This window comes from Oryctolagus cuniculus, chromosome 11, assembly GCF_964237555.1.
Source record: "Oryctolagus cuniculus chromosome 11, mOryCun1.1, whole genome shotgun sequence".
Classification (NCBI taxonomy): domain Eukaryota; kingdom Metazoa; phylum Chordata; class Mammalia; order Lagomorpha; family Leporidae; genus Oryctolagus; species Oryctolagus cuniculus.
In genome coordinates, this window is record NC_091442.1 from 68,206,031 (window position 1) to 68,229,035 (window position 23,005).

General features: G+C 44.1%; 1 protein-coding gene across 3 annotated transcripts in view; it reads left to right on the forward strand.

Annotated features, from left to right (window-relative positions):
- Window positions 1-4,085, forward strand: part of HMGA2 (high mobility group AT-hook 2) — a 134,155-nt gene extending 130,070 nt beyond the window's left edge. For all 3 annotated transcript variants that reach the window (XR_011380142.1, XM_017341960.3, XM_051845646.2), the window contains one exon: window positions 1,117-4,085. Coding sequence is in view for 2 of the 3 variants with exons in the window: in XM_017341960.3 (XP_017197449.1) it covers window positions 1,117-1,164 (48 nt within the window). In the remaining variant the exon portion in view is untranslated. The remainder of the gene's footprint in view (window positions 1-1,116) is intronic.
- The last annotated feature ends 18,920 nt before the right edge of the window (window positions 4,086-23,005 follow it).

Consider the following 23,005-nt stretch of genomic DNA (forward strand, 5'->3'; position numbering starts at 1 on the left):
TTGTAAGCTGGCCATTCTTGAAGGGGCTTCGTTTGCTGCAGGAGTAAATGTTTACCTCTTCTCCCAGATCTTTTTCACATGCCGTTTTAGGAGACAGCATGCAGCATTTGATAAAAATCATCCTCTCCCTAACGACGCTTTTATCAGAAATGTTTATTGTCTCCGCTTTACCACCCATGTCCTGAAAGGTACTGCACATTTGTTAAATAAGCAAAAGGAAAGAGAACTCTGCGGTTCAAGCCGCCTTGCAGAAACCCCAACAAATTCCAGAGCCATAAGGAATCAGAAAAGGGGAAAGAAAAGGAGGAGTAAGGTTTATATGAAGAGGAGGCCCTGCAAAAACATATATATTAGATTTTCTTTGCTTGGCTGGCCCACCATTAAATGTTTGGCCAATGCGGATTTAGTGCTGAGATTGAGCACTTACGCCAAACTTCGGTCATTGTCTCAAAATGTGCTTTAATAAATACGGGAACGAGGAAATAGGTTTGGAAAGGAAGTTCGCAGCCGGCTCTCCGGGCTCTCTCGGCGGCGGCGCCTGCTCCCTGGCCGCCCCTGCGCAGAGCGTGGCGGTCACACGCGGGTTCTGGCACCCGCCTGACTCGGCTCAAATCCTGGCCCTGGGACTTCCGGCACGCTGCTGCTCGGGGCCTTGGTTTTCTCATCTGTAAAACAGGAATCAGAGCAGGCAGTCCTTCCAAGCATCTAGTAAACACCATTTAGGGGGAAAAATAGTTTTTGTCTGAGAGCTGGATTTCTTTGTACCTCAAGAGAGGAACGCCCTAGCTATATTATTCTTGCTTGTATGCCGGGTTTTCAAAGTGATGACTGGCCTGCTGTCGGGAAAAAAATTTATCCATTTCGTTTGTAGCCCAGTGGGTGAGTAAGCTGACATGGGCCTGACATTCCCCGGGCTGCGGACAATTGAATTTGCTGACCAGCCGCCATGCTGTCAAGCGCTAAGTCAACAGCGGCTAATGAGCACTCTGGGAAAAAACAACACCTTGATTCCTCAATGACGGCGTTAAGAGGCCAATCGTGTGCTGTGCAAGCAGGGTCATAGCCCCCCCAGGGCCAAGGGTGGCGTCTCAGGCTTGTGCACTTTGTGTGTTGCAGGAGGAGACGGAAGAGACGTCCTCACAGGAGTCTGCCGAAGAGGACTAGGGGGCGCCGCCGTTGGATTTCTACCTCAGCAGCAGTTGGATCTTTTGAAGGGAGAAGACACTGCAGTGACCACTTACTCTCTATTGCCATGGTCTTTCCACTTTCCTCTGGGGCGGGGCGGGGCGGGCGCGGGGCGGGGGCGGGGAGGGGCGGGGAGAAGTCACGTAACCTTGAAAAGGACTATATTAATCACCTTCTTTGTAATCCCTTCACAGTCCCAGGTTTAGTGAAAAACTGCTGTAAACACAGGGGACACAGTTTAACAATGCAACTTTTAATTACTGTTTTCTTTTTATTCTTAACCTACTAATAGTTTTGTTGATCCCATAAGCAAGAGTGGGTGGGTGAGAGAAGCTCTGAATTGGGTTTAGTCAATCACTGCACTGCACACAAACAAGAAGCGAGTCACGCTCGTGACCTTGGGCATTCATATAGGAAAAGCGCGGTGTGTGACACCGGGCACACCTCAGTCCCAGCCCACCCGCTCGCCGTAGTGAATCCCATTTAGAACGCCAAAGATAAGGGCTAGATTCTACTCTCCTTTTCGTATAATCTTGTAGACACTTACTTGATGATTTTTTTAACTTTTTGTTGTTGTTGTTTTTTATTTCTAAATGAGACGAAATGCTGATGTATCCTTTCACTCAGCTAACAAACCAGAAAAGGTTACGTTCATTTTTTTTTTTTTTTCAAAAAGGGAAGTAAGCAAACAAACGTTGCCAACTCCCGTATTTATGGATACCACACATATCAGCAGGAGTAATAAATTTACTCGTAGCACTCGTGTTCAGGACAACACTTTGTTTTCAGGAAATCCACTTCCTACAGAGCCAAATGTCACTTAGCGATAAGTGACACTTGTCAACCTCAGAGCATTTAAGGAACCTAGACAAGGAAAAGTATCCTCTTTGTAACTTGATGGAAAGGTACAACAGAATTAATGCATGATAAACTCACCTGAATGAGGAGGTGGGAGGAGCGCGCGAAATCTACATTTCTTTTTGCTATAGTTAGGCAACAATTTAAAAAAGCAAAAAAAAAAAAAAAAAAAAAGGCAGTCTTTCTCTCTTTTCATTGTGTTATCAGTTTTCTTTGAAAGACCTAAATACCACTTACCTCACATTAAGCTTATGTGTTACTGCAAGTAATACGTTTTGACATAAGATGGTTGACCGTGGTGCTTTATTTTGGCTTCCGTTCACCATCCCTTCATTCAAACTGCACTTTTAGCCAGAGATGCAATATATCCCCACTACTCAATACTACCTCTGAATGTTACAATGAATTTACAGTCTAGTACTTATTACATGCTGCTATACACAAGCAATGCAAGAAAAAAACGTACTGGGTAGGTGAGTCTCATCATCTGCAGTTCTTTTTGTACACTTTGATACAGTTATAGAAACAGTCTCCTTACTGTGTTTCAGCATGGCTATGTATTTTTCTATTTTTTTTAGTTAAAATTTTACAAATACTTGTTTCAGCTTCTCTGCTAGATTTCTACGTTAACTTGAATATTTTTTTAACCAAGTCGCTCCTAGCTTCTTAAAGATGATCTTCCGTGATCACAGTACACATCACACAGAATTTGACTGTAATGTTTAAAGGTTACCCTCTAAGTCTGTACCTCAAATGAATTGTTTAAGCAAATGGACTAATTGACTTGCAAAAACCTACCTCCAGACTTCAAAAGGAATGAACTCGTTACTTTGCAGCATTCATTTTTTTCTCAATGTTTGAAGTAGTTCAGACTGCAGCTATGTTTAATCAAAACTATTTTTGTAAAACATTTGATAGAAAGGAATGCATTTTTACATACTTTTGCAAAAAATAAAGGAATAAATAAAAAAATAAAACCAACCTTCAAAGAAACTTGAAGCTTTGTAGGTGAGATGCAACAGGCTCAGCTTTTGCATAATGCAATCAAAATATGTGTTTTTGAGATTAGTTGAATATAAGAAAATGCTTGACAGATATTTTCATGTATTTTACACAAATGTGATTTTTGTAATATGTCTCAATCAGATGTATTTTAAACGCTTCTTGTGTAGAGTTTTTATGCCTTTCTCTCCTTGTGAGTGTGCTGATTTTGAACATGGTATTATCAACTGGGCCAGGAGGTAGTTTCTCATGACGGTTTGTGTCGGTATGGCTTTTAGTACTGAAGCCAAATGAAACTCAAAACCATCTCTCTTCCAGCCACTTCAGGGAGGTAGCTGCAAAGGCTTTAGACCTCCCTGAGACTGGCAGATTGCTCACTGTCGTGAATCACCAAAGGAGCTATGGAGAGAATTAAAACTCAACATTTACTGTTAACTGTGCATTCAATAAATAGTGGCTCATAAAAACAAAGTCCATTCACTATCTCTGGATGGGCCTTTTAGAAACCTCGTTGGCCAGTTCATAAAATTGAAGCAGTTTGCTCATGCTGGCCAAACTCGGAGCACCGAGTGAGTTCCATCTCTGATGAAGTTACTCTTTTATTTCCTGTATGTTGTACAATCAAAACACACTACTACCTCTTAAGTCCCAGTATACCTCATTTTTCATACTGAAAAAAAAAGCTGGTGGCCAATGGAACAGTAAGAACATCATAAAATTTTTATATATATAGTTTATTTTTGTGGGAGATAAATTTTATAGGACTGTTCTTTGCTGTTGTTGGTCGCAGCTATATAAGACTGGACATTTAACTTTTCTACCATTTCTGCAATTTAGGTATGTTTGCAGGAGAAAAATATCAAGACGTTAACTGCAGTTGACTTTCTCCCTGTTCCTTTGAGTGTCTTCTAACTTTATTCTTTGTTCTTCATGTAGAATTGCTGTCTATGATTGTACTTTGAATCGCTTGCTTGTTGAAAATATTTCTCTAGTGGATTATCACTGTCTGTTCTGCACAATAAACATAACAGCCTCTGTGATCCCCCTGTGTTTTGATTCCTACTCTTTGTCACAATTCCATTAAACGAGTAATAAAGTTTGGTCAAAACATGTCAAAGAGGGAGACATTCACAAGTCATTTTGTTGCACCCTCTGCATATTGTGTGGCCACATTTGTGCACCCACTGACATAAAGTGTGTTCTTTAAGTATTACACCCTTAAATCAGCTGCCCATAACTCAGCTTTCATAGTCTGACATTGAATTCTACAGAGACACCCATAGAAGAACTATAAAGGAAAAACAGACTGTGGTTTAAAATTACAGAGTCTTTGCTTAAGGCTAGCAAATACAGAGTTTGTAAGAGAAGTAACAGATATACAAGTTAACCTTAAAGTAACATTTGGAGAGAAATTCAGAAGTTTGATGAAAAGAATAAAAAGAATAAAAAAGCCACAGAATTTCTTCTAAGTAGAAATTATTTAATTCTATAAAAGCCACTGGCAAAGTCAGAATTATTCCACCAAGCTCAAGGTCCTCTTTACACTTCAATCACTGATTATGAATTATGCGAGAATTAGTCCCATCCCTGAAGCTGGAGACCTTATAAAAGAAAAGGTTTATTTAGCTCACAGTTTTGGAGGTCAAAAGTTCAATATCAGTGGCTCCACTGATTTGGTCTCCAGATGAGAGCGTCACAGCAGAGGACTCCACAGTGTGGAAGAAATCCCTTGGTGACACAGGAAGCCAGAAAGTGTAGAGTGTTGCTCTTTTATAGCAACCCACCCTCACAGGAACTCCGTTGGGTCCCCTGAGAACTACCTTAACCTCTTCCAAGGGCAGGGCCCCAAAGACATAGCCACCACCCAGGAGGCTCTATCTCTTAAATGTTCTGTCACCTAACATCTACCGCACAGTGGCCCAAGCTCCCAAGACATGAACCCTTGGGGAACACACTCAAAATGGATGCAAACCATGGCATTTTTAAAAAGGCAAAGCCTTCAGTGTGTACTACCACCATTGTTACTAAAACTTCTTCATTTTGCTTCTTAGAAGGGGAAATTTGTCATGAAAGTTAGTACTTCATCCCTTCCATTTTTAAATTCTCACAACCAATATTCTATACGTGCCTACCATATAGTAGGCCCCAGACCAAGAGGCCCCTCAATAGATTATCTCATTGGAGAAAACCTTGCAGGTACAGAAACAGTAACAATATTGGATGCATATGAAAAGAACCAATAATATCATTTAGTGACCAGTTGCAAGAATTTAGAGGAGGAAACTCCATTTCCTTCATTTGCCTGTCATGAGCTTGGCCTAATGATAGGGACACAGGCCAAACATATTTAATATAATCCATATTTGGTCTTTTCATTTTCACTAGGAAAGTATGTAAGACACAGTTACTTCTTAAAAATAAAAAAAATAGATAAATCGATAGAGTACTTTAGGCTTCAAAAAGAAAGGATTTATGTCTAGAATAGAATAAATAAATGGGATGACATTTTTGCCATATTTTGGAGTTGCTCTTCACTAAATGATTTCTGAATTAGGCTTGGTTTTTAATTAAAATAGTTCACACAATGAGTAGCGCACTCGAGAAAGGTATTGTATAAAGAGCTCCTACACATTTATATCAAGGTTCGAGGAGGGTGTCCCCCAAAAGTTCTGTCAATGCATTGCAATGACAGTGGAGTCTGTACCATATACTAGGTAGTATCTGGGCCAATAAAGGTAAATGAAACTCATCCTTGCTCCCAAAGACACAAAACGTCTGATGAGGGAGCTATACCTAAGGGAGTTCTACATAAGCTGACTTTTAATGCATTACCTTGAAAAGTGGATGCATTCTGAACCATCTGTCAATATCAGGGACAAGTCTCAGGCCCTCTTGGGAAAGAGCTTTCAGGTCAACATGGAGAGGCATCCTGGGGCTGCAAGGACAACCAGTTTCAGCCACTGTCACATTTCATATGGAGGGAGGAGGAGGGACTTCTCAACAAGTCTAAAGTACTCAACTCTGGTGAATTCAGGAGTAAGTGGTTTTAAGAGTATGGGCAGAAATACAAACAGAACTAAGGAATGAATAACACTCCAACCAGGGGGCATGTGGCGCAACCTCAGACACGAACAAAACTTCACAGAAATGAAACAATAAGTCCAAGATCGGAGAAGAGGTCAGAATGGGATACACTTCTTTTCAAGTTTAATTTACATGAGGTGACTTTTTATTGAACAAGACTAATTCTTAAAGTTAGGTAAGGTCATCCTTGAACAATTACTCTTCAGAGCTAGGAACTCTGGCCTAAAAGGAGAAAGAATGAAATCAAAATTACTTTGGAACTATGTAATGCAGATGAATAGCAACCAGAGAGTCAAAAGGCACCAACAAAGGTCTACAGCCTAGTCCGAGTTTACTCATCTGTAAGACAATCTGTTCTCTTCCCAAAGTAGGTGGGAAATGACCTTGAGCAGGACCCTCTGGCTGGTTCTCTATTCCTCAGTCCTCCTCTGAGTTCAGATCTCATCCACACTAAGCCAGCCAAACCTCTGCTCTGCTCGCAAACCAAGACCCAGAGGTGTCAGAGGGAAGATGCCTCATGTCACTGAGCACCGCCCCACTGGGTATCTAGTCTATAATACTTGCATAGTTGTTTTCTACATCTGAACCTAACTCAACACCTTAATGACCTGCTACCCTGATATGGTCCTCGCTTACTCATGACAGCCTTCCAAGGGACTGAACTCCTCCTGTATTGCAACCAACTGTGAGGATGACCCCTTGGGATCTATCAACACCATGTCTCCTTCTGTCACTGATCATCTATTTCCTCATTCTTAGGTTTTGCCTGCCTTTTGGCTGCCCTTGTCCTAGCTGAAATAGCCATTCTTGGCAACATTTGCAAATACTGCAGTGGCAGAACCCATGTTATGGGGTACCTACCTTGGGCAAAACTTGCCATGGGAGGAAAATGGTAGACTCAGATCTAGTCCTAGCTAGGTTTCTGCCCCTGAGAACCTGGAGAGGTGAGAGAGAAGAGGATGCCTTCAATGCATGCCAAGGCTTTTTCCTGAATGCTCAAGATCTCAGAAACTTTAGTGTCCTTGTCACTGACCAGTGTTCGCTGTTCTGTCAGGTGGCCATGTCAACAAGCTCTTAGAGGAACTTAAGGAAGAGGAGCTGCCATTTAAGCCGTGGCACTCCAGGAAAACAACAAAACAAAGGAAAAGCTCCTTTCAAAAGTGGTCATGAGGCTGGCGCTGCGGCTCACTAGGCTAATCCTCCGCCTTGCGGCGCCGGCACACGGGGTTCTAGTCCTGGTCGGGGCGCCGGATTCTGTCCCGGTTGCCCCTCTTCCAGGCCAGCTCTCTTCTGGGGCCAGGGAGTGCAGTGGAGGATGGCCCAAGTGCTTGGGCCCTGCACCTCATGGGAGACCAGGATAAGTACCTGTCTCCTGCTATCGGATCAGCGCCGTGTGCTGGCCGCAGCGCGCCAGCCGCGGCAGCCGTTGGAGGGTGAACCAATGGCAAAGGAAGACCTTTCTCTCTGTCTCTCTCTCTCTCACTGTCCACTCTGCCTGTCAAAAAAAAAAAAAAAAGTGGTCATGAGTAATGTCCGGGGACACTGGATAAGACATCTCAATGCACTGCAGGATGCAAATGGTTAGAAGTGTGGGCCCTGGGAATAGACTTCTGGGTTTGAATCCTAGCACTGCCAATAACTAGCCAGGTCTCTTGGACAAGTTACATCACTATTATGAGATCTTTTTTCTTTTTTTATCAAAACAACTGAAACTGCCTAAAATTCTTGTGGTAGAGACTAGATAAGTCAAGATATGTGGCATACTTAACAGCACTTGGCATGTAACAGGCACTATCTAGTGTTAGCTATTGTTATCTTACCCCTGCCTATGCAATACCCTGAAAGCTAGCTTTTTCCCCCCTTCTAGTCTCCATCATTATTTGATCTTTTGCACAGAGGGATAGCCGCAGATCATGGTCAAAAGCCTATCAGGACTCCAAACACCATTTTGGTTTTACATCCCATGCATGGAAATCATTACGATGTGCACATACTCCTTTTCCCATGTGGTTTGTACTGTGTTCAGTCTCAAAGGATGTAGCTATTAAAGGGTGTCACTCCTGAAAAATCAGCAGACTACGAATTGCCTCCCCTGTAGTGACAGCTCTTGGGGTCCCTGAAGCTCTGCAATAATGATGTGCTTGCAAGGTTGCTCACTGTCTTCCTGCATTTGGTCCAGGCCATTGTCAGCCTTAGTTGCTCAGTTTCCTGATTTTGGCCTTGGTTTGGAAGGATTACAGTCTTGAGTACTGGGTTTCTTGGTGGTCTCCTTCTCCTGGCTGGCAGCATACAATTCCTGTTACTCCTTCAGATTTCAGCCTCTAGCTTAGCCCACCCACCTAAAGGAACCAAAGTAACTACACTTCTGCAGTCAGCACCTGTACCTTATTCACATTCTTTAGGCCACCTGTATGTCCTCTTCTGCCTTGTCCGCTTCCACTGAACTGAGACTGTTCTATGTCCCCTTAGTGCCATAGGTTACCAAAGGGACACCAGGATCCTGGGAAAAGGAATAATTGAATATTTAGTAGAATACAAATTTAAAAAGGAGGGTAGACAAGGGAACACATTCACCTGTTTTTGATTTCCCCTAGCTGATCAGAACTGGGACAGGGTGAGGGGACTACCTGCCCATCTTTAGTTGTTTTACCACACCCTTAGGCTGGCAGCTCCTGTACTGGAAATGAATGCTATTTTCAGAATTCCTTTGACTGAAAGGGACGTGAAGTGAGTTTAAAGTGGTTTGAACCAAAAACAAAATGTAGTAGCCGGTCAACCAAGAAGGCCTGGATACTGGCTGTTTAGGCATAGCTTAATCCAGGGACCCAAGAATATGGCCCTATCAGCCCACAGCTCAACTTTTCTCCACCTTAGCTTCATCCTCAGAGATTTGCTGTTTCTTCCCACAACACATTTGAGTCCATTTTTTAAAAAAATTAGGGGGAGGCAGAGAGAGAGAAGAAGAAGAAGAGATAGAACATTAACTAGTTCACTTCCCACATGGCTGCAATGGCCCCTGGCTGAGACTGAGGCCAGAGCCAGGAACTCAATCCAGGTCTCCCATGTGAGTGGCGGGAACCTAACTACTTAAGTTATCACTGCTGCCTGCCAGTGTCTGCATTAGCAGGATCTAGAATCGAGAGTTGGAGCTGGGAATTGAATCAGGCATTCTGATATGGGACATGGGCTTCTTAATCAGCATTTAATTGCTGGACCAAACACTTGCCCCGCCCCCAGTCTGAGACAAATGACAATTCTTTTTGCATCCTTACTTTTGGCTTACAAACCACTTTATTTCTTTCCATCTGTGCTGGATGATACAGCGGGTACTCATTTTATAAACGGGTTAACTGAAGCTGAGAGCATAAATGATTGACTTGGGGATACAGAGCTAGTAAATGGTAGAGGCACAAGTAATCTCTGTCCTTCAGACTAATGTACGTCTCTATGAGTCAACTTTCCATCGGTACCACACCTGAGGCAGCTGACTTATAAAGAGAAGAAGTTTCTTTATCTCACAGTTTGGGAGGTTCCACTGTCGGGTCCCTGCCTGTGCTCAGTGCTGGAGAGGACTTCATGGCGAACAGCAGATGGCGATGGGGGCAAAGTGCATGAAGGAGTCAAGAAGTGATTACGCCTCAAACCAGGAGCAGAGTAAGAAAGACCATGAGGCCGAATAAGCTTTGGATAACAACCCTATTGGGAGAACTTCTAAAGAGATCCAGAGAACCGCCTTCCAAGGGTACATCCCCAGTGATCTGAGGTCCCACCCCACAAAGGTCCAAATACCTCCCAACAGCACCACATGGAGATGAAGTCTTTGATCATAATGGACCCCTGAGGAACACTCAAACCTTAGCAGCATCCGTAGTGTCCTACAGAAACACTGTTCAGCATAAGCTTTCCTTTAGACAACACAGCCTTAACACGTCTCATCTTAGTTTTCCAGGCTTAAAATTGATTTTCCAAAGCTGGTTTTCCAAGGGACTGTTGAAATAAGAACACAGTCTCTGGGTTGTCACTCCCAATACACTAGAATTCTTTCATTTCATTGCAGAGCACCTACATTTGGCTGTTCCTCTCATTTAGCAATCCAAGAATGCACAACAGGAGAATAAGAACTCCAACAGATTTAAGGGATTATCTAAACTACAGCAAGCAAGCTGGCTGTAGGACTTGGAACATTCTGCAGGACCACCAGAATTTAAGGTCCCATTCCTTTAATTTTATTTTAGTCCCCAAATCTTTAGGCTCCACAAAATTTCCTGTGGTCTTGTCTCTTAAATCAGGCAGTAGGCAGACTGATATATGTTCATTATTTATTACAATGGGGCATGCTTAGCCATAAAACAATTATATTTGGATTAATCTACAGTCAATTTAGTACTGTCATGAAAAATAAAACCTACAATTTAACCAGCTAATGAAAATGTGAGATTTACACAAATCTAGAAGATATATTGTACTGCCTGACTAACCATTGCAGAAGCTACCATTATAAAACTAAGAACTGTAAGTGCCTCCTACATGTGTCTGATTTCTCTTCACCTTCATTGCCACTACTACAATCGAAGCCACCCTCACCTCCTGTATGCTATGACTGTGCGGTCTCACCCCACTTCAGTTCTTTCTCTGCACACAGCAAGTGATATCTTTCCAACAACATAAATCTGATCACAAATCTAATGCTCTCAACACTCAAAATCCGGAGCCGATGCTGTGGCATAGCAGGTAAAGCCGCCGCCTGCAGGGCCGGCATCCCATATGGGCACGTTTGAGTCCTGGCTGCTCCACTTCTGATCCAGCTCTCTGCTGTGGCCTGGGAAAGCAGTAGAAGGTGGCCCAAGTCCTTGGGCCCCTGCACCCACGTGGGAGACCCAGAAGAAGCTTCTGGCTCCTGGCTTTGGATCAGCACAGCTCTGACCATTGCAGTCATATGGGGAGTGAGTCAGAGGGTAGAAGACCTCTCTCTCTCTTTCTCTCTCTCTCTCTCCCACTGATTCTCTGTAACTCTACCTTTCAAATATATTAATAAATATTACTAAAAAAATCCTCAAAATCTTTTCTGCAGCCCAGATAGCCTGCAGTGGTCTGGCTCCGGCTTCCTTTTCCAGCCTGTGCACCTGGGCTTCCGAGGATAGCTTGCATGCATCCTTCTCTTCGCTTTGCCCTGAGTATTTTCTCACAGGCTCTAGACTTCCCGCCTGGAATCCATCTCTTTGTCCCAGCCCTTCTCCCACGCTACCAAACCTCTTCCTAATTCTTCAGGTCTCCATTTAGATGTCTCTCTTTAGAGCACCTTCTCTGCCTTCTCACTCCCCACGCCTCACCTCCCTATCTGACGAGTCAGGTCCCCTAGGGCAGAGTCAGGTCCTCCAAGCTTTTCCCTGCTAGCGGCTGCTGCCTTCATCAACAGTCAGTTGTATAATGAAGGTGCCCTGTGGATCCTGAGGCAGATGTCTCTGCACCTCCGTGCGCCCAGCACCAGAACTCCCTGGATGAATGAAGCATGCCTGATTTTCTGAGCACAAAGACTCTTCCTGGTCTCTCTGGGCTGTTTCCCAGACTTCCCCCATCCTGTCACTCAGAGCTCACTTGTTCTGTACACAGGGCTCTGCAAACCAAACCTCTCTGTGTTGCTTCCCCAGCACTCCCTCAACATACCCAATGTAACACCCCCTCTGCTCCGTTTCTCTAAGTTCAACTTTTTTTTTAATTGTTTTTGTTTTGACAGGCAGAGTTAGACAGTGAGAGAGAGAGAGACAGAGAGAAAGGTCTTCCTTCCGTTGGTTCACCCCCCAAGTGGTCACTACGGCTGGTGTGCTACACCGATCCGAAGCCTGGAGTCAGGTGCTTCCTCCTGGTCTCCTATGTGGGTACAGGGCCCAAGCATTTGGGCCATCCTCCACTGCCTTTCCCGGCCACAGCAGAGAGCTGGACTGGAAGAGTAGCAACTGGGACTAGAACCCGGTGCCCATATGGGATGCTGGCACTGCAGGCGGAGGATTAACCTAGTGTGCCATGGCGCCAGCCCCTAAGTTCAATGTTCTAGCAGCATTTTTACCTTGAAAACAAGACCCGATAAACAAATGAATGGACGATTGATGCTCCACAGCTCATGTCTCTCACAGAGGATGCACTTGATGCACTGCTTGCTTTGAACTACTCGAACTAGTCAGCATCTATGCTATTTTATCTCTGGTGACAGTACACATTTTTGAAAAAATGTTTGCTCCCAGTCTGTGGATGTTCATCACTGCCTGGTGAGAAGAGGGCATGTGCCTCAGGTCTGGCTGGTTGATGTATTTCAACACTCTGATTTGTTCAAGAATAGGCATACAACCCAAGGGAAGCCCATGAGCTACCGTGTGGCCGCTTTTACGGGGCTGCTGGGAGAGCCACTGCTTCTCACCTGGGAGAGCGGCAGGACACACACCTGGCGCTTCAGAGGGAAGGGTGGTGAGGAGGAAGGAATGGTGGCCGCAGCTTGCGATGAGCCTGCCTGAGAATGGATCCAGCCCAGAGGAAGGCAGAGACAAGATGTGGAGACATGAGGAAGCAGTGAAGTCATTTTTTGAGACACTGGATCCTGTCATGCCTGAAGGCTCTCCATCACAGGAGCTCATCAAGTATCTTCTCTTTGGGGCCGGCGCTGTGGTGCAGCGGGTTAAAGCCCTGGCCTGAAGCGCAGGCATCCTATATGGGCGCCGGTTCGAGACCCGGCTGCTCCTCTTCCAATCCAGCTCTCTGCTGTGGCCAGGGAAGGCCCAAATGCTTGGGCCCCTGCACCTGCATAGGAGAGCCAGAAGAAGCTCCTGGCTCCTGGCTTCGGATCAGCTCAGCTCCGGCTGTTGCAGCCATCTGGGGAGTGAACCAGCAGATGGAAGACCTCTCTGTCTGTACTTCTCTCTGTAACTCTGTCTTTTAAATAAATAAAATAAATCTTTTTTAAAAAAGTATCTTCTCTTTGACTTTTTCAGAGTTGGGTTTCTCTCACTTTCACGCAGAAGAATCCTGACTATGGCACAAATGAAAGAAGGAGTAAATCCTTGAATTTGGAGAAAAACAGCAGAACTGAAGCCTGTCATGGTTCTGCAGCTTTCATCCCAGAGCTCAGAGTTTCAGTCTCGTTACCTACAGACTGACAAGGGTGGTTGGGTCAGATCTTTAATATCCTGTCTTGGTTTAAAATTCTGGCATTCTGCGATGCAAGGTGGCCACAAAGCTTAAACACAAAGGAGCTGGTTCACGGTGGTGAGAACTTGGATTGAGAGCCTGTAGAGGAAATAGCACTGGATGGAGGACCTTTCCTGGCCCTGCCATATCTCACGTGTGCACAGCTTCCTAGTATATTTCCAGGTTAGAGAAGCCAGGCACTTCCTGGACTGATAATAGAACCCACCAGAGTTTGAGGCTGACAAATAACAAAATAGCAACCCTGGGACAGCAGAGAAGTGTGTGTGTGTGCGCGCGCATGTGTGTGCGCGTGTGTGTGTGCACGCATGCTGTGTGTGTGTATGTACATGCAGGAGGGGACTTCAAAGTGTTTAAGGATAGTGGTGCGTGAAGCCTGTGATTATAGAGTAGATTGAAATTATGTTTTTGCAAAAATTAAAACACAAAGAAAGGAAGGAAGAAGGGACTTTGATGGAGGGAAGGAAATACGGTTATCTTCTTAGGTTTGTACCCAGGAAATACAAGAAATCTGTTCTCTTTACATTAATAAAAAGTTTGAAAAATGTTTATGAAACATGGATTTAAAAGATAAGTTTATTTTGATGTGAAAATTTTCATGGTATGCATTTGCCATGAACTTTCGGAAGACCCCTCATAAGTAAGGCTTCCACAGATTTTTCACACCAAAATAAATTTATCTTTTAATTACATTTTCCCACAAACATTTTGAAGTACTCTTGCATGTATATGCATATATGAGTACACATCCATATATACATTCCTATATCTGTACATGTTTATATATATATATATATGTGTCTGTGTATGTTATATATTGCCTTAAATTAAAACATTTGCAGGAGATATATCCTTTCTTAAATGTAAGGTATTATAAAATACCATCAGTCATTATGAAGCATAATAATAATAATTATAAACTCAAGCCAGAGGTTAGTAACCAAAGGAGAGCTGGTGAAGAAAGTGAATGCAATGCCAGGCACCGGAGCTCGCGGCTGGAGGTGAGGCCACGCGGCTGCTGCCCTGCTCACAGTGAGTGACGATGCAGAGGTGCAACCGTGCTCATTGTAACTTTTCTCTCTACTCTCTGGAATGCCATTTGACTCAAAGGTACAGTGTGCTTCAAAGAAGTGCTTTTTTACAAAAGGAGAAGCTACCAGAGGCAGATGGACGTGGAGCCAGACGCTCGTCCTAAGGTAAGTCAGTGCAAATACTCCCACCCAAATGTATCTCTCTTTCCTCAGCTGCACGAACTGAAAAATCCAGCTCCACACACAAAACACATCATTCTCTATCTCTTTACTGTTCTTTGTGGGTCCGCAAGGCAGTTCCACGGAATGGTTTTCTCTTTGGGTTGTGACTCCTGAGCCTGCCACATAACTTGAACTAAGTAATGAAATCTTGCTCAGTTTCCCAATCATCGTAGGCAATCATGCCTCCTAAAACAATCATTTTTCAACCAGCCTCAGATTAAAATGTTAAAACCACCTTTCAGATTTTCTTTCAAGTTTTTAATATCATTCGCAAGGGCATTCAGTACATATTAGCTATGGGCCAATGAGGAGCAATAGGAGCGCATGAAGTGTCTATGAGGCTTCTATGGCATCCCTGCCTGGGCTGATGGGAGGCGGGGGCAGCAGGAGGGGGCTGTATTGAAAACATTTTCGCTTCACATAACCCAGAACCAGATCTCATGAGTGATAAGGCAAGTCAAGTTTTCAATGTGGCCTTTGTTAACTAGTATTCAAAGGCTGTGAAGAAAAATGGGAAAATGTAACAACTTTCCCTCACCTATTTGTCAAGCCATAAATAAGAGGCTTCATTATAGTATGTGGCACAAACCGTTTGAAAGCATTTTCCTTTCTTCTTTCATGGGGCTATAAAATTATATGATGCAGTCTCAACTTACTTGGGAAATTGCTGGAGGAAAGGAGCTGAGGAAATATCCATTTCCTAGGTTACGCAGGAAATAGGCCTTGCAGTCTCTCTGTCTGTTTTTCCCTTAACTTCTGGGGTTAGGACCGTATTTTTTAAGTCATTAGCCATAACTTAGCCAGTGTGAAGCATGACTATGCAATAATTCTGGTTGTCATTTCTCACACAAACTCAAGTAGGTGCGAGCTAAAGTGGAACTGTAGACAGTGACGGTGGCTATTACTCATATATTCATTCATTCAACAAAGTTTATTGAGCACTTACTATGTACCGGGCCATGAACTGGTGCTAACAAGAAAACAAGCCAATGTCTGCACCCACAGAGCATGAAGTCCAGAAGAGGAAGGAGAAAAGTCAATGGCAGAGACAATGGAGTACGTACAGGGAGTACAAAGCCAAAGAGATGGGCCAGGAGCTTCAGGAAGTACAGATCCGCATTCAGGAGGTGACGTTGTTGAGAAAGTACTCTCTGAAGAGCACACATCTAACTGGAATCCCGAGAGATGAGAAGGAGGTTAGTCCAGCAGAAGGGAACAGGGAGGGGAGAGGATCCCCAAGAAATCCTTGGTGTGGTCTACACACCAGAGCCACACAAACAAAAGAATTTTTTGAAAACTGCTCATATTTGGATCACCCCCCCGAAATGACTGGAGAATGATTTATGTGGCAAGGGGCTCAGTGTATTCCTGAACTACTGGTGAATTATGGTCACAGCAGCAAATCTCAGCACAGAACGGATGAAGTGGGTCAGAGCCGAAGCTCAAAGCGGACGGTCAGGAGCCATGGCATGTTGCGAAAATCTCTTGAATTTCCTGAAACAAAGGTCACTTGCGCTCCAGATGAGCAGACTGAAAAAGAAACGTGGAAAGAAGTGTGGAGCGAAAGCAAGCAGATGACACTGACAGATGTTTCCAAAGCAGCCTGGACCCAAACTTCCTTTTACTTTCTACAGGTCCTGTTGCACCGAGCCCTGATGACAAGTTCTACAATTGCGTTCTAGCAAACAATGCTTTGGTTTTGTTCTGTTGTTTGTTCTTTGCATTTTAAGGAGCTGAGTAGGCATATCTATTATGAGGACTGATAAGCAGAATTTATTCAATTTGTTTTATGATACTAAATATTTATATTTTGGACTTGAATTTTTCTCTGTTTTTAGGTTAAAATCCAGATGTTTTCAATACATGTAAAATGACAACAGTACGTAACATATTCTTCAACAATTCATGTGAAGTTTAGTACAATGCCTGGTATGTAATAAATGCTCAATAAATGTTAGCTATTATTATTGTTGATATGACATATTTACAGTAAATAAATACAAAATGCTTTCTAAGACATATACACCATTTTCAAATCAACAATACAAGCACATGGTGAAAAAAGCAAATAGTTTTCAAACACTAATAATGAAATCAACAGTGCCTTGACTCCATCTGCTTCTTTTATTCCCCAGATGTAAGTAAGTGCCCTTAACTCCTTGAGTTGTTCCTTCAGGTCTACACTATAGGCGCATACATTGTTCTTAACTAACTGGAGGCAGTGTGCACTGACGTCTTTACATAGCAGATGAGGATTCACATCTCTTGCATTGTTTACTTATTCACTCAGCAAATAATTACGCAACTCCTACTGTGCCGAGCGCTAACTAGCTACTGAGGACAGCACAGTGCACAAAGCTAACAAAAATTCTTGCTGTAAGGAGCTTACATCCTAGTGGGGAGAAAGCATGTTGGACGCATGAAATGCATGGTGTGTCGCATGGTTATGCATTCCCTGGGGGAAAAATTAAGCAGGAAAGGAGACAAGGAGCACTGAGTGGAGAGGGCTACAGTTTAAATAAATTGGCCGACAGCTTCATTGAGAAACTATTTTTTTTTCTTTTTTAATTTGAGAAGCAGAGAGAGATACAGAGAGTGAGCTCCTATCCATTGGTTAACCTCTTCTCCACACACACTGACAGGTGCACACACACATACATCCCCAACAGCTGGGGCTGGGCCAGGCTGAAGTCTGGAGCCAGGAATTCAGTCCAGGTCTCCCACATAGGTAGCAAGAACCCAACTGCTTAAGCCATTATTGCTGCCTCCCAGGATCTGCATTAATAGGAAATGAGTCAGGAGTGAGCTGGAACTCCAATATGGGCATATATGTGGGCATACTAGGCAAAATGTCTTCCCCAAGAAGCTGATAGTTAAACAGAATTTAACCTTGAGACTTTTCCTATGTTGTTTCTTTGATAATTTATTCACTTGTTTTCTCTATTCCATCTTTTTTTTCTTTCTTTTTTTTTTTTTTTTTTTAAGATTTATTTACTTGAGAAGCAGAATTACAGACAGAGAGAGGGAGAGACAGAGAGAGGTCTTCTATCCACTTCTATCCAAGTGGCCGCCATGGCCAGAGCTGGGATGATCTGAAACCGGGAGCCAGGAGCTTCTTCTAGGTCTCCCATGTAGGTGCAGGGGCCCAAACACTTGAGCCGTCCTCCACTGCTTTCCCAGGCAACTAGCAGAGAGCTGGATCAGAAGTGGAGCAGCCAGGACTTGAACCAGAGCCCACATGGGATGCTGATGCCACAGGCAGAGGCCTAACCTACTATGCCACAGTGCCGGCCCCATTTCATCTTTTTGAGTATTATATTCAAAGTCAGATTATATCACAGCAGGGTTGGATTTGACTCTGCTGTTTTAATCTTTGCTGCTTGAATTTTCTTTGTTGTCTTTTTCTGTCAATCTTTGTTCTGTGTTCTGGCAGACTTTCTTGATTTTACCTTTTTAACTCCACAGGCAACAAGGATATGGAGATCTTTCTGAGACACTTCAGGTCTCTTGGAAAGTCCTCCTGCACTCTAGGCTTGGTACAGAAACCAGGCCATTGACGTATTATGCCCACAGAAACAGATGGCAGCCAACTGCCCCAGGCAATCTCCTTGATTTGAGACCTGGGTCTCCATCCTGTAACTGAAGCCTGTATTCCTGGGACTCCTCTGGGAAACTCTTTTTTTTTTTTTTTTTTTTTTTTTTGTCTATCTACCTTTGTGTGTGGTTAAAGCAGCAGCTTCTACTGCTCTGCTAAATCTTTTTTTTTTTTTTTTTTGACAGGCAGAGTGGACAGTGAGAGAGAGAGACAAAGAGAAAGGTCTTCCTTTTTCCATTGGTTCATTGGTTCACCCCGCAAGTGGCCACTATGGCCGGCGCACCGCGCTGATCCGATGGCAGGAGCCAGGTGCTTCTCCTGGTCTCCCATGGGGTGCAGGGCCCAAGCACTTGGGCCATCCTCCACTGCACTCCCTGGCCACAGCAGAGAGCTGGCCTGGAAGAGGGGCAACCGGGACAGAATCCGGCGCCCCGACCAGGACTAGAACCCAGTGTGCCGGCGCCGTAAGGTGGAGGATTAGCCTAGTGAGCCACAGCGCAAGCCCCTGCAAAATCATTTTTTAAAATTTTTTATTTTATTTATTTGAAAAGCAGAGCACCACAGAGAGAGGGAAAGACAGAAAGAGACCTCCTGTCTACTGATTCTCTCCTCTAAATGGCTGCAACGGCAGGGCTGAGCTAGGCTGAATGCAGGAGCTTGGAACTCCACCAGGTTTTTCCATGAGGGTGGTAGAGATCCAAGCACTTGGGCCATCTTCTGCTGCCTTCCCAGGCACATTAGCAGGGAGCTGGATCCAAAGCAGAGCAGCTGGGACTTGAACGAGCACTCCATTATGAAAGGCCAGTGTCGCAGGTGGTGGTTTAAACCAATGTGCCACAACATTGGGCCCTCTGCTAAATCTTCTAATCTATATTCCAGAAACATGTAGAAATTATTAATCTGTTATTGCCTCCTATACAATTCTTTTTTAATCTATTCCAATTAAGTGTCTTTACTATGATTCTGATAAAGTCCAAGGAATAAGAGGAAATAAATGTTAATTTATTTTGTTAATTTGCTATCTATAACTGTATGACCATGTACAATTTTATTATTTTAAATTTTTAAAAATTTTTTTTATTTGACAGGCAGAGTTAGACAGTAAGAGAGAGAGACAGAGAGAAAGGTCTTCCGTTTTCCATTGGTTCACTCCGCAAGTGGCCACTATGACCGGCGCACTGCACCGATCTGAAGCCAAGAGCCAGGTGCTTCTTCCAGGTCTCCATGCGGGTGCAGGGCGCAAGCACTTGGGCCATCCTCCACTGCCCTCCCAGGCCATTGCAGAGAGCCAGATCGCAAGAGGAGCAACTGGGACTAGAACCCAGCACCCAGATAGGATGCTGGCGCCACAGGTGGAGGATTAACCTAGTGAGCTACAGCGCCGGCCCCAACCACATACAATTTTAAAAGCATTTATTGACTTAAAATTTCCATCATATTCACACACACACACACAAACACACACACACACATATATACCTTTCCCCACATATTTATCACAAACGTATTCTATATACATAGATATTTACATATATGTAAATAAGAAGCTTGTATTGCTTCTCAGCCTTTTTGTTAAGATCAAGGGTATCTGGGGGCCGGCGCTGTGGCTCACTTGGTTAATCCTCCGCCTGCGGCGATGGCATCCCATATGGGCACCGGATTCTGTCCCGGTTGCTCCTCTTCCAGTCCAGCTCTCTGCTGTGGCCCAGGAGTGCAGTGGAGGATGGCCCAAGTGCTTGGGCCCCTGCACCTGCATGGGAGACCAGGAGGAAACACCTGGCTCCTGGCTTCGGATTGGCGCAGTGCCAGCCGTAGCGGCCATTTGGGGGGTGAACTAATGGAAGGAAGACCTTTCTCTCTCTCTCTCTCTCTCACTGTCTAACTTTATCTGTCAAAAAAAAAAAGGGAGGGTATCTGTTCTTATCAGTTTATATATGCCTGTATGAGTATATATGAGCATGCACTTAAGTATGTGCGCCTGTATGTGTGAAATCTTTTCTCCAGCATTCTACTCTTTTGGAGCTAAGAAATGTAAACTCAAGAAATATCATTAATCTCAAATACAAAAAAATCTTACACACTGTATTCCAAGGTGAAAGGGCGTACACAGTATCTGTTAAGAATTGTAAGAATGGGCCGGCGCCGCGGCTCACTAGGCTAATCCTCCGCCTAGCGGCGCCGGCACACCGGGTTCTAGTCCCGGTAGGGGCTCCGGATTCTGTCCCGGTTGCCCCTCTTCCAGGCCAGCCCTCTGCTGTGGCCAGGGAGTGCAGTGGAGGATGGCCCGGGTGCTTGGGCCCTGCACCCCATGGGAGACCAGGAAAAGCACCTGGCTCCTGGCTCCTGCCATCGGATCAGCGCGGTGCGCCGGCCGCAGCGCGCCAACCGCGGCGGCCATTGGAGGGTGAACCATCGGCAAAGGAAGACCTTTCTCTCTGTCTCTCTCTCTCACTGTCCACTCTGCCTGTCAAAAAAAAAAAAAAAAAAAAAAAAAAAAAAAAAAAAAAAGAATTGTAAGAATGGCTGGAGTACAGATTTGTTTTAGTGAAAGGGAAATGATCACTGAAGATTCTAGAGGAAAAAAATAAATAAAACAGAGCCAGACCCTAAAGGTCTATATCAAAGTTAAGAAGTTCAAAATGTGTTCTGTGATCTGTAGAGAACCACTGGATGCATTGAGCAGAGCATGCTGCAATCAGATTTATCTATTTTTTTCTATGAAAGAACATAGTTTTAGTTATTGCAGTAAGAACTTTTTTAAAAAGATGTATTTTATTTATTTGGAAGACAGAGTTATGGAGGGAGGAGGGTGGAAGAGACAGAGATCTTCTATCTGCTGATTCATGCCCCATATGGGCGCAACAGCTGGGACTGGGCCAGGCAGAAGCTAGGAGTCAGATCTGAACCCCACATGGGTGCAGGGGCCTAAGTATTTGGGCCATGTTCTGCTTTCCCAGGCACATTAGCAGGGAGCTGGATTGGAAGTAGAGCAGCCAGGACTTGAACTGGTGCCCATATGGGATGCCAGCATTGCAGGTAGCAGCTTAATCTGTTATGCCACAGCACTGGTCCTTGTACTAAGAACTTTTAACATGAGATCTACCTGGCATAGCAGGTAAAGCCACCGCCTGCAGTGCCGACATCCCATATGGGCGCCAGTTTGAGTCCTGGCTGCTCCACTTCCGATCCTGCTCTCTGCTGTGGCCTGGGAAAGCAGCAGAAGATGGCCAAGTCCTTGGGCCCCTGCACCTGCATGGGAAACCCAGAAGAAGCTCCCGGCTCCTGGCTTCAGATCGGCGCAGTTCTGGCCGTTGCGGTCATTTGGGGAGTGAACCAGCAGATGAAAGAATTCTCTCTCTCTCTCTCTCTCTGTCTGCCTCTCCTTCTCCCTCTGTGTAACTCTGACTTTCAAATAAATAAAAAAAAATCTTAAGAAAACAAAAGCATGAGATCTACCATCAACAAATTTTCAATCTCATAATATAATATTGTTGACTATGGACACAAAGTTGTGCATAGATCTCTAGATTGTATTCACCTTGCATAAGCAAAACTTCATATCCGTGGAGCAACAATTTATCACTGGTTACAGCAGGAAGAATTCTGAAGGGGGCAAAACAGACGGTGTCAGTAGCTGATTACAATAGTCCAAAGAAGAGATCCTGATGGCATGATCAGAGGCAAGGGCAGTGAACCACTATTTGAAAATAGAGTCGATGAGTCTCGTGATCTGTTATAGGTGGGGGTTGGGGTGGGAAGAGGACTCCAAAGGTGGTTCCTGGGCCTGACCTAGGTAAGTGGATGCTGGTACCATTCACTAAGTAAAAAGCCAGGAAGAAAGCAGGTTAAGAAGAAGCTGATGAGAGGAGACAGAATAGACCAGAAACTAATTACCCATACCCAGGCAGGCCACAGCCAGACAGATCTCAACAGGGAGGCAGGAACAATCCCACCAGATGGTAGATGGCCGCATTGATGGGTATCTCCTATAGGACACCTATTTGAGAAGGTGATTTGGGGGCTTTCCTGGCTCATTTCTGCTGCTGTAACAGAGAGTCACAGACTGGGTAATTGAGAAAGATCAGAGGTGTATGTGAGGCATGATTCTGAAGGCCAGGAAGTCCAAGAGCATGGCACTGGCTTTTGGCAAGGGCTCTTGCTGCAGCATACCAGGGCGGGAGGGCAAGCAAGCATCTGTGTGAGGGAGACAGCAATAGCCAGAGCGGGACAAACTTGAAACAAACCCACTCTCCTGATAATTAACCTACCCTATGTTAACTGTATGACTCCGCTAATGAGGGGCAACTGCTCTTGAGCTAAGTACCACTTAAGGGTCTCCCCTCTTAATATCACAGTGGCAATAAAATTTCAACATGAATTCTGGAGGGGGCATTCAAACCACAGCAGGGACCAAAGCGAAGGTTGGACTGTTTATTACTTAGCAGTCCACAGAAAAGACATTTTCCAGAATTTACATTCAGAAAAAGAGAAATTACTGCCACTGAATACATTTAAAGTTGCATTTTTTGTTGCCTGCCACACACCATAGATTCAGGCTTCTCATTACAGCAATATAAAACTCTGTACTCTACAAATCCTCGTCAAACACACATAAAACATCTATCAGAAATGACCACATCCCAGATTATCAAGGATGGCTCGAATTTTTTCAAAAGTTTTATATTATAGATTACATTTTAAAACTGTGTGATCCTTAAATTAGATATAAACAATAACAATCTAGGAAATGAGACACATTGATTCACATTTTGATTAAATGTGCCTCCAAAAAATTCATGACTTAAAGAGGAAATGACAATAGAAATTACCAAAC